The sequence below is a fragment of the Dama dama genome, chromosome 13 (genome assembly GCF_033118175.1).
Source record: "Dama dama isolate Ldn47 chromosome 13, ASM3311817v1, whole genome shotgun sequence".
NCBI lineage: Eukaryota > Metazoa > Chordata > Mammalia > Artiodactyla > Cervidae > Dama > Dama dama.
In genome coordinates, this window is record NC_083693.1 from 75,706,666 (window position 1) to 75,716,685 (window position 10,020).

The 10,020-nt window shown below is 64.9% G+C and overlaps 1 protein-coding gene across 1 annotated transcript; it reads left to right on the forward strand.

Moving 5' to 3' along the window:
- Nucleotides 1-1,015: 1,015 nt before the first annotated feature.
- Nucleotides 1,016-9,632, forward strand: C13H14orf180 (chromosome 13 C14orf180 homolog). Its single transcript, XM_061159738.1, has 5 exons — nucleotides 1,016-1,076; nucleotides 6,853-6,979; nucleotides 7,320-7,446; nucleotides 8,994-9,029; nucleotides 9,427-9,632. Exons 2-5 carry the CDS (start codon nucleotides 6,869-6,871, stop codon nucleotides 9,630-9,632), a joined length of 480 nt encoding a protein of 159 aa, XP_061015721.1. The 5' UTR covers nucleotides 1,016-1,076; nucleotides 6,853-6,868.
- The last annotated feature ends 388 nt before the right edge of the window (nucleotides 9,633-10,020 follow it).

Consider the following 10,020-nt stretch of genomic DNA (forward strand, 5'->3'; position numbering starts at 1 on the left):
ATCCTCCCAGCAGTCGGGTCTCTCCACGCCTCTGAGACCTCGTTCCATGGGGGCTGCCACGTGAGCCAGCACATCAGGAGCTGGTCTGGGGTGGGGGCTGGGGGAGAGCGGGCGCCAAGACTGGGCCAGGCCGGCCCCTCAAGGCTGTGTGACTTCGGGCGAGTCACCTTCTCTCTCTAACCTGCATTTTCCTCATCCACAGGTCTGGGGCGGCTCAGCGCCTGCTAGGCAATGAGACACAACAGAGAGCTGAACCCCCAGCTCCCGGCCCAGGACAGACCCTGGGAAAGCCGGGCCCTCAGCCCCATGGCCCCTCTGCCCCAGGCAATGCTGGGCCTCAGACGTGGGGCCCTGAACCCGCAGCCTGGGATCTGTGCTCTGCCCTTTCCTCCGGAGACCCCCAAGGCGGGATGTGTGGGGTGCAGGAGCAGGGGGCAGGGCGGGCCCCTGTCCGTTCCGGGCTTCGCTCCAGGCCGGATCAGTCAGCGGCTGGACGCTGTGATCACCCCGCCCGGCCCCCACGTCGGGCCCCCATCGCCTCTCTCCACAGCACTCTGCCTCTGATGCTGCCCTTGGGTTTTCCAAGAACTGCTTGTCTCCAGAACCGGCCCGGGAGGACACATGCAGGCCTGGAGGGCAGCGAGAGGGCGCTGACCCCTCGTCTTGTCTGCAGGCCTGGCCTGTGCTCTCAGGGCCTGGGAAACGGCCACCCCCTCCCCGCTCTGGGGCCAGCGGCCTGTCCTCGGGGTCGCTGCTATTTCTGCCAAAGAGGAGAGTAATTATAGCTCAGCCTTTGCCAGCTGACCGAGCTCTGCAGCCCGGCAGAGGGGCCTGGGGCGGGGACGTAGATTGGCCGGAGATCGGCCCCGCGAGCAGGCGGGCAGCAGCTCCAGACCGGAGCCAGGGTAGGCCGGGCAGGCGTGGCCCCGCTACCTGAGCGTCCCAGCGCCCACCTCTCCAGGGCACAGGAGGGGTGCCGCCACCAAGACTGGGCCAGGACCGTGCTGGACACCTCCTGCTGGGGCAGCCACGGAGGCCGGTCCACACCGCCCCTCGCAGAGCTGGGCGGGAGCCAGGTGAGAGCCTCTCCAGGGAGCAGGGGATGCTCATTCCCCAGTTAGGAGTGAGGCTCAGGGCGGAGAGGCCCCAAGACAGATGCAGGCGGGGATCCTGCTGCAGGCGGGCGGGCGGGCAGAGCGCACACTGGGGGTCCTCCTGGGGCTGCGGGCCACCCGTCTCCTCCTCCAGGGCCGTGGGGCTGCAGTGGGCACAGCCCCGGGTGAGCCAGGCGCTCGTGATGCCAGGAGCCCTGGCCCCTCTGGACCTGGTGCTTGGTCTGCCCAGCGGGGGTGGCGAGTGCCCCTGGTGCTCTGAGCGCCTCCCCAGGGCCCAGGCCTGAGCTGAGGGCCCCCCCGGCCCTCCATCCATGCTCCTGCCTGAGGCCAGGCCGTGCGTGGGCAAAGCCGCCCACACCCCGGGTCAGGCCTTCCGAGGTGCAGGACTGCTCCGGGCATTCGGCAGGGACCGTGGCCTGGATGGCAGGGTGGGACCCTGACCCCTGCCAGCCCTCCGCAGAGGGCCTTGGGGGACTTGTTGAGGCCCGAGCTTGGAGTGAACAGACATGTTCCTGGGGTCACTGGAACCCAGGCCACAGCTTTCGGGTGTCCCCACGGCTCTTTTCTGAGCTGACTCAACCAGAGGGAGTCCCCATCCCGCCCACCGTGTGCGTGGGTAGCTTAGGACACAGCACTTATTTGGCACCTGCTGTGTGCAGGCACCATGGAGGCGTTTGCTCTCCAGCCTGACGGCACTCTGGACAGTGGGCAGAACCCAGGGGTGGACTCGGGGTGAATGTGGCCAGGGTCTGGATGGGGGTCCACGGGCCCCATCACCTGGGGCGTTCGAGGCCAAGGTTGGCTGCCGCCTGCCTGGGGCACACAGACGTCACCAGGGCCTGCTGCTGCCCCACATCCTAAATGCACCCCAGAGATGTGCAGGCTGAGTGTCCCAGTGTGGAGGGGCCTCAGGGACCCCCGGCCAGCTCCCACTCCCCGACTCCCTGCTCCGGGCAGGGCCAGAGGCAGCAGGCAGCCCCAGTGAGTGAGGCCAGCCCGGGGCTCCCCGGAGTCCTCCCCCAGCTCAATTTGGAAACGGTGCTACCTGGGGAGCTGCCAGGCTGAGAGCTGCCAGGGCCGCTGGCTGGCCGGCCTCCCTACTCCCACCCGCCCATGGTGAGCCGGCGCGGGGGCGTCCACAGCCTTCTGTCTCCTTCCCCAGCTCGGAAAAGGCAGAGCCCGTGGGGTCAGGCCCCTGAATTCAGCCCGCCGCTCTGGGCGGGGGTCAAACGCCACCAGGCCACCGGCCCCACAGCGACAGCCTCCTCCAGCAGGGCCATCCAGAGGGCCGCTGAAGCCGCAGCCCCATAGTGTAAGAGAAGCTTCTCGGCCGCCCGTGAGCGGTCCCGGCTCCGGTTCCCTCTCTGCCGGAGGCTCTGCTCACCACTGGACTGTGGGCGCAGGTGGGCAAGCTCGCCCGGGGCGCAGCAGCCAGGGGCCCAGGTGAGCCAGGCAGCAGGCGTGAGTGCGTGCATGTAAGCGAGTGTGGAGACATGCGTGTGATGCCTGTGTGCTGTGTGTTATGTGCATTTGTGTGGTGTACATGTGTGTGTGTACATGTGTACAGATGGGTATGGTGTGTGTGGTACATGTGAGTGTATCTGAGTGTCTGTGTGTGTGTGGTATGTATGGTGTGTGAGTACATAGGGGTGTGTGTGTGTGTGTGTGTGTGTGTGTGCTGCGTATGTGTGTGTGTCTAGGTATGTATATACGTGTACATGTATGTGGTGTGTATGTGAGTTGTGTGATGTGTGTACGTGTACATAGTGTGTGAGTGTGTATGTATGTGTGTATATGTACATGTGTGTGGTATGTATGTGAGTTGTGTGGTGTGTGTACATGTACATAGTATGTGAGTGTGTAGGTGTGTGTGTACGTGTGTGGTGTGTACGTGTGTGTGTACATGTGTGTGGTGTGGTGTGAGTTGTGTGGTGTGTGTACATGTACATAGTGTGTGAGTGTAGGTGTATGTGTCCATGTGTGTTGTGTGTACGTGTACAGAGTGTGTGAGTGTGTATGTATGTGTGTATGTGTACATGTGTGGTATGTATATGAGTTGTGTGGTGTGTGTACATGTACATAGTATGTGAGTGTGTGGGTGTGTTTGTGTACATGTGTGTTGTGTGTACATGTGTGTGGTGTGTACATATGTGGTGTGTGCGTGAGTTATGTGGTGTGTGTACATGTACACGTGTGTGTGTACATGTGTGTGGTGTGTGTGTGTGTATGTAGTGTGTGGGTGTAGGTATGTGTGCATGTGTGTGTACATGTGTGTGGTGTGTATACATGTATATAGTGTGTGAGTGTGTAGGGGTGTGTATGTGTACATGTGTGTGGTGTGTACGTGAATTGTGTGCTGTGTGTACATGTACATAGTATGTGAGTGTGTAGGTGTGTATGTGTATGTGTGTGTGTGTACATGTGTGTGGTGTGATGTGAGTTGTGTGGTGTGTGTACGTGTACACAGTGTGTGTGTAGGTGTGTGTGTGTAGGTGTGTACATGTGTGTGTACATGTGTGTGGTGTGGTGTGAGTTGTGTGTACTTGTACACAGTGTGTGAGCTGGGGGACACATGAGCTCAGCCTCCGGGGCGGGGTCCTGGCTGGCCTGGCTCTCCCTCCTCCGCCAGCGGGACGCCCCTGGAGGTGGTGTGCCGAGTGACAGGACAGCGGGAAGGCTGGCCGAGGCGCTGCCGGCTTGGGCTCAGGGCCCCTGAGGGCTGCAGGACTCAGCCAGCTTGGCCTTCGCCTGAGCCCAGGGCCCCACGGGCAGTCGGGCACGGGGAGGCTTGGGGGGTGACGGAGCAGCGGTGGGGTCCGAGCTGAGGAAGGGCCCCCAATGAGGACAGAGGCCGGCAGGCCGGGGGCAGGTGGGGGGCGGACACAGGGTGCGGACCGCCTGGCCCGCAGGAAGCAGCAGCCCACTGGGGCCGGGGCAGATGCCAAGGGGTCGGGGCCCAGGGCTTGGCGTTGTCCGAGGCCTTGAACCAGGTGGGAGCTGGCCAGGCCAGCCCACCCTGCACCCCCGGAGGCCGGATGGATACTGTTGCCGGCTCCTGAAGGCGTCAGGTCACAGTGAGGAGGGAGAGAAGGTGCTGGGCCAGACCCCACAGGCCATCGGGGGGCGGGGGTCCTGGGGGGCACAGCCCTGGCCAGACCCCTTCTCCTGGGAAGCAGGCAGAAGAGCCCCGCTTCGCCCCCTCAGGGCCCCCAGGACTGGACCAGGAGCTCTGGGGGCACCCAGGGTGGGTTCCCAGCCCAGGGAAGGACAGGGTCCCCCCCAGGCAGTGGCCTAGCAGGCTGTGCCCGCCCTGACAGGGGGTGGGGGAGCGGGTGACACTCTGCAGGCCCAGAGCTATTTTCCACCCTTATCGCCCATCTGTCACAAGGCGGCCTCGGAGAAGGGCACTCATGTTACACGCCGTCCCTGCTGGAGGCCCCGAGGCCTGCCCGCCCCCACACAGGGCGCCCACACCGTCCACCCCGGGGCAGAGACGGGGCCTGCGTGCAGGCGGGCGGCAGGGTCCAGAGCAGCCTCACCCACTGGGCAGATCAGAGCCATGCCTTCCTCCAAGTTCCTGGGGGGAAACTAAGGCCCAGCCCCTTGAGTGAGGCCACTGAGCCTAAGAATGATGGGGCCCAGCACTCAGGCCAGTCCTGGGGGCTGAGAGGCCCTGCTTCCTCTGGGGCGGACCCGGGGCACCCTTTAACAGAAGCTGGAGCCTGGGCGAGGCTGCGGGTGCGGCCGAAGGCCATCGGGAGCAAGAGAGGCCCGGGGCTCCTGAGAGATGGCAGGCAGGGGGCCCCCGTGGGGAGCTCCCCATGCACATGGGCTCCGTGCTGGGCGCGTCCCACCCTCTCCCTGAGAGCTGACCCAGGCTGACGGCCGCGGGCACAGGCGGGTCCCGGTCACCTCTGCGCCCCGGCAGGAGCTGCGGAGGCATTTCCAGCTGAGGAACCGGAGGCTCCGAGAGGTTAAGGGGCTTGCCAAGGTCACACAAGGTCACAGGCGGCGCAGGATGGGGCTGAGTTGGGCTGCCCGCCCTGCAGGCTCAGAGCTGCCAGGGACACTCACCGCACTGCTCGTTCACAGCCAGTCGCGGGCACATGCACGTGTACAGGCACATTCACACACACACATGCACCCTGGCACGTGTGTGCACGGACAGAAGGCACGTACCCCGACACTCATCCTTACACGGGCTCCACATTCATGTGTGTGCTCACTTGCACACGGTCCGTGAACGGTGCGTGAACACGGTCATGCACAGCTGTACACGCACTCTTGCCCAACACATGCAGGTATACCTGTGCACTCACATGCGCACACATGCACTTACACATGTGCACACACACGTACCTCTATGGACATCCACACATGCACACTCACAAAAGTGCTCACACGGGTGTGCACACATTCACACGTTGTCCCACCACCCCCGGCCTCGGGGGAGGGCCCTGGGAACCCCAGTAGGAGTTCAACCTCTGGGCCGCTGGCAGAGCCCTGGCCCCCTCAGAGCTGAGGCTGGGCCCCCAGGGACTCCGTGAGAGCAGGCCTCCCTCCCCACCCCTCCACCCCTGTGACCCTATTTGCAATAAAAAGCCTGATGCTGAGGTAGGAGAAAATTGCTCCTTTTTGAAATAACTGAATGGCCAGACTGTTATCTCCCAGATGGAGAGCGCCCTCCCCCAAAGCAGGCCCCCCTGGCACTGCTTCCTGACCTGGCAGCTTCCACCTCACTCAGCCCCACCTCCACCCTTGGGGGCAGGGTCCTTGGAGGTTGGATGGAAGCCAGGTCATCCCTCATAAAGCGCAAACATCTGCCCCCCTAGAGAGGGAGCAGGAAGGCCCGCCCAGGACCCCAGAGCAGGACCCTGGCAGAGCCTGGGGCTGGGGATGGGAGGGGAGAAGCCACCGCGCTCTTGTCATCCATGGGGACGGGGCAGAGAGGACTGGGTCACACCCCCCGGCGTCCACTTTGCTGCACAGGTTTAAGGCAGATCTTGGGCAACAGCTGCCTGGCTTCACCCGTGCAGGACTGGGGGAGGCCTCAAAAGTCAAGGACCCTTCAAAGGACATGAAAGAAAATTCACACCTGACTGGCCGAGCCCAGAGGCTCCCAGAGGGGGCAGTACCACCTTACACCTAGTACATGAGCAATCTAAAAACCAGGGAGAGAAAGAGGGAGGGACAGAAAGACAGAGGGAAAGACGGAGAGTCTGGGCAGGCCTGAGGGGTGGGCCCAGCAGCTCCAGCCCCTGTGAACCCCAGAGAAGCCTCTCCCAGCGCCCACAAAGCCCTGCCAAAGCCTAGCCCTGGACGCCAGCTTTCAGCCGGGAGCATCCCCAGGAAGGAAGCAGCAGTGATGTTTACTGAAGTCTTATCTGTGGCCTCAAAAAAACTGCAAGTGGCAACAGTAAAATGCAAACCTCCCGAATGTCCGCACTAATGAAGGAGCCTGGTCGTAAATCACAGGGTCAGCCCTGCGGAATATTATGCAGCCACTAAAGCTGATGATTAAGAAGATGGGCAGCAGGCGAGGCCGCTGACCGTGCGGTTCTAAGCAAGCAGGGTTCCTCCGCACCAGGGGCAGGTCGAAGGGAAGCCGTGTCTGCTTGTGGGCGCAGCTGAGGGGTGGGGGGATGCCAGCTCAGCTTCCTGGGAAGAATCTCTCCCTCTTTTATTTTATTCCTGCGCGTGTTCCCTGGGTAATAAATAATGTCTGTGCTTATCTCAGGACCATGTCCCAATAAATGAAGACTGCAGCGCACGCCTTGAGCCCCAACTCCCGGCCAGAGACGCAACATCAGACCAGAAAGAATGAGGAGGCGGCTCCAGGCTCGCCGATGCCCAGGGCGGCGAGGGTGAGGCAAGGCCCGGGGCGGGCGCTGGTCTTGGGGGTCCCAGGGCCCCGTGCACCTGGTCCAAGAGCTGGGCCTCCGCGGGAGGCGGGAAGGGGAAGCAGAGAGGGAGGGGGTCTCTGCCCTTTCCCTGAGCTGGGCTCGGCCCCAGGAACCCCAGGAGGGAGAGCGCTGTGTTGGGAGACCCAGTAGGCCTGGTCCCCTGCCCGCCCGGGGGTCCCCCTGCAGAAACCCAGAGGAGGCAGCAGGCATGCTGGCGAGGCTGCCTGTCTTCTCCAGGCTCCAGGAGGCCAGACAGGAGGGTCTCACTTCCGCTCGCTTCCCTCTACCTCCCACCCCCCAGGAGGGCAGAAAGAGCCCCGCCTCAATCCTGAGACGAAGCCCGCAGGAGCACTGTGGCCGTGGGGATGAGCCGCGGAGGCCCACGAGACACGTGCGGTTCCGAGAGCCCCTGGAGGTGGCCGTCCACTGTAAGAGGGGAGGCGAGCCGGCCGCGACCGGGCGGGAGGGGGGCCATCGCCCGGGACCTCGTGGAGGGCCGTCTGCAGGGACTGCAGTCACGGCCCTGTCCTCACAGTAAAACCCAGGCCCGTGGGCTCAGTCTGGACCGAGTGACAGGAAAACAGCAACCAGACAGGAAAACTAGAACCAGAGCCACCTGGCCATCCCTGTCTCCTTGAGGAAAGGCCAGAGGGCAGGGCTCCCCACACCCACCCGCTCTTCCCTCCTGTGTCCTGAAGCTCCTCCCTGCCCCCCCGCCTTCAGTGCCCACCTCCCGCCCGGCGCCCCGGATCCTCCCCCAGAGCCCGCTCCACACCCCTGCCCAGCTCACTCCTGCCCCAGCCCTGCCGTGGGCCACAGCCTTGTATCAGCTAGCGATGCCTGGTGATGAATACCACAGACTTAGCTGCCTCAGATCCCCCACGCTGATCATCTTGGCGGCCCTGTGGGTCAGGGTGCTGGGCACAGCCACGCCAGCCCTCCCTCAGGGAGGTGGCCACTGGGGAGCCAGCCAGCGCTGGGCCTCACCAGGGGCCCAGGGCCCCAGTGCAAGCGCACGGGGCTATTACAGAACTCACGTCCTCCAAGCGGTACCTCCAAGGGCAGCAGCAGAGCCGCTCCCTGACCTCCAGCCCCTCTGCTCCGAGAGCTCATCTGATGGGGCCAGGCCCACTCGAGACCCCGTCCCCTTGACTCGGTCCCCTTGGGGAGTCCAGTCAGAGCCGCGGGACCCTGGCCCCTCTGCCGTGTCCTGCTGGTGGAAGCACGTCACAGGCCCCCGCGCCCAACAGGGGGGACCACACAGAGGCAGGGATCTGGGGGGGATGGTGGGGGCATCTTAGATTCTGCTGCCACGGCCCCTGAGGACGGGGCTCCCTGAGTCCTGCCGAGCTGTGAATGCAGCTCGCCGCCCCGACACGCGTAAGCATCTCCTGTGAAGGCCGGGGGTAACCAGTGGGAGAGGCCTCCAGCAGGGCCTGCGCCCCGACCCTCAGCTGCCCCTCCCACCCAGATCAGCCCCACCCCCAGGAGCTCTCGACACCTGAACACAGAGACCCTCAGACAAGGAGTCAGGACCCGGTCGGCACTGGCCTAGGGCCCCCAGTGAGCCAAGTAGGATGGACAGCTGGCCGGGCGTCCGGCTGCCCTCGCCCCAGGAGCCCTGCAGTCTCCACCCTCCCTGTCCCTGCCGACGTCACACCCCACCTTCCCCTGGGACCCCCCAGGAAGTGCCCAGAATCTGGAAGCCGGAACCTGAAGCCTATGAGGCTGGGCGGGACCCTGGGGGGTGCTGGCAGAGTGGCCAGCCAGGGGGTGGACCGCCCGGCTGGGTCAGGACCTGCGGGAGCTGGTCTCCATCGGCAAAGCGGGGAGCTCTGTCTGATCTGGTCCAACTCAGGGTCCTCAGGAGGGCGGGTGACGGGGGAAGCCTGGGGGCACCTGGCTGGTGGAGGGGGTGCACCTCCCCGCGAGGAGGCCCCTCCCCGCCCAAGCCCACTCTCACTCTCCTCCCCAGACATCGCCTGCAGGGAGCCCACCGCCACTGCCAAGGGTAAGTTCAGAGCTCTCACCCCCCACCCCCAGAGGCCCCGCCCCACACGCTCCAGCACCCCCCACCCCCGCGGGGCCCCGCCCTCAGCTGGGGTCCCTGACGGACGCGGGTGGGCAGCAACTCCCCAGAGCTGCCCTCTGTCCCTCACTGATCCCCGTGGGAGGGTGCAGGGCAGGGTGCCCGCAGCAGGCCCCCGTTGCAAGGAGCCCACTGGCCAGAAAGGGACAGGGAGACCCAGGCCCCCAGGGAACCTTGGGGGTCACTGAGGTGCCAGCCCCTGGGGGACCCCTGCAGTGTCCCCACCAGTCCCCACAGGGAGGAGGGCACCCGCGGGGTCCCCGCCAGGGCTGGGGAGTCAGGCCTGCTGGCCGGGCTAACCTGCCCCCTTGGCCCCCAGCGCCCAGCCGACCCCGGCCCCGTGGTGGCTCCCTGCTCCTGCGGCTGACGGCCTGCATCCTGCTGGTGCTGGCGCTGGGCGTGTGCTGCGGCCAGGCCGGGCCCGTGGCCGGGGCCCTGGAGGGCCTGCGGGTCCGGCTCCTTGCCGCCCTCCTGCGCCTGCGGCTGGCAGCCCTGGCCTGCTGGCGCTGCCTGCTGCAGCTCTGATGGTGACACCCGCCCCCTGGGGCCCAGTGGCGTCCACTGGGAGGTCTTCTCCGAACAAGAATGTCACCACTGAAACCCGGGCACCCACTGGTTCCAGCCCCCAGGGCTACCCTTCAGGCGCCCCCTCACCCCGGCAGGAACTCTCGGTGACCTTGGGCTGGGCCTGGAGGTGTCTGCATATAGCCCCTTCAGGCCGGAGGCACCCTCCCTCTTTCCAGGGCACCCAGAGGAAGAAAGGAAACTGGGCTTTGCTGCTTGGGGGTCTGAAGCCCAGACCCCAAAACCCCGCTGGGAGAGGTGGCTCAGGGGCATGCTGTCTCCTACAGTCACATGTGGGGGGGCCTGGCACCCCCAGCTTATCTGCCACCAGCGCTGGGCCCCAGGCCTG

Excerpts from the sequence above, each read along its gene's own strand:
- C13H14orf180 (XM_061159738.1), top strand. The coding sequence starts at position 6,869 with ATGAAGACTGCAGCGCACGCCTTGAGCCCCAACTCCCGGCCAGAGACG. Across the intron at positions 6,980-7,319 it reads CGATGCCCAGGGCGGCGAGG|GAGGGCAGAAAGAGCCCCGC; the intron begins GTGAGGCAAGGC and ends CCCACCCCCCAG. Across the intron at positions 9,030-9,426 it reads GCCCACCGCCACTGCCAAGG|CGCCCAGCCGACCCCGGCCC; the intron begins GTAAGTTCAGAG and ends CTTGGCCCCCAG.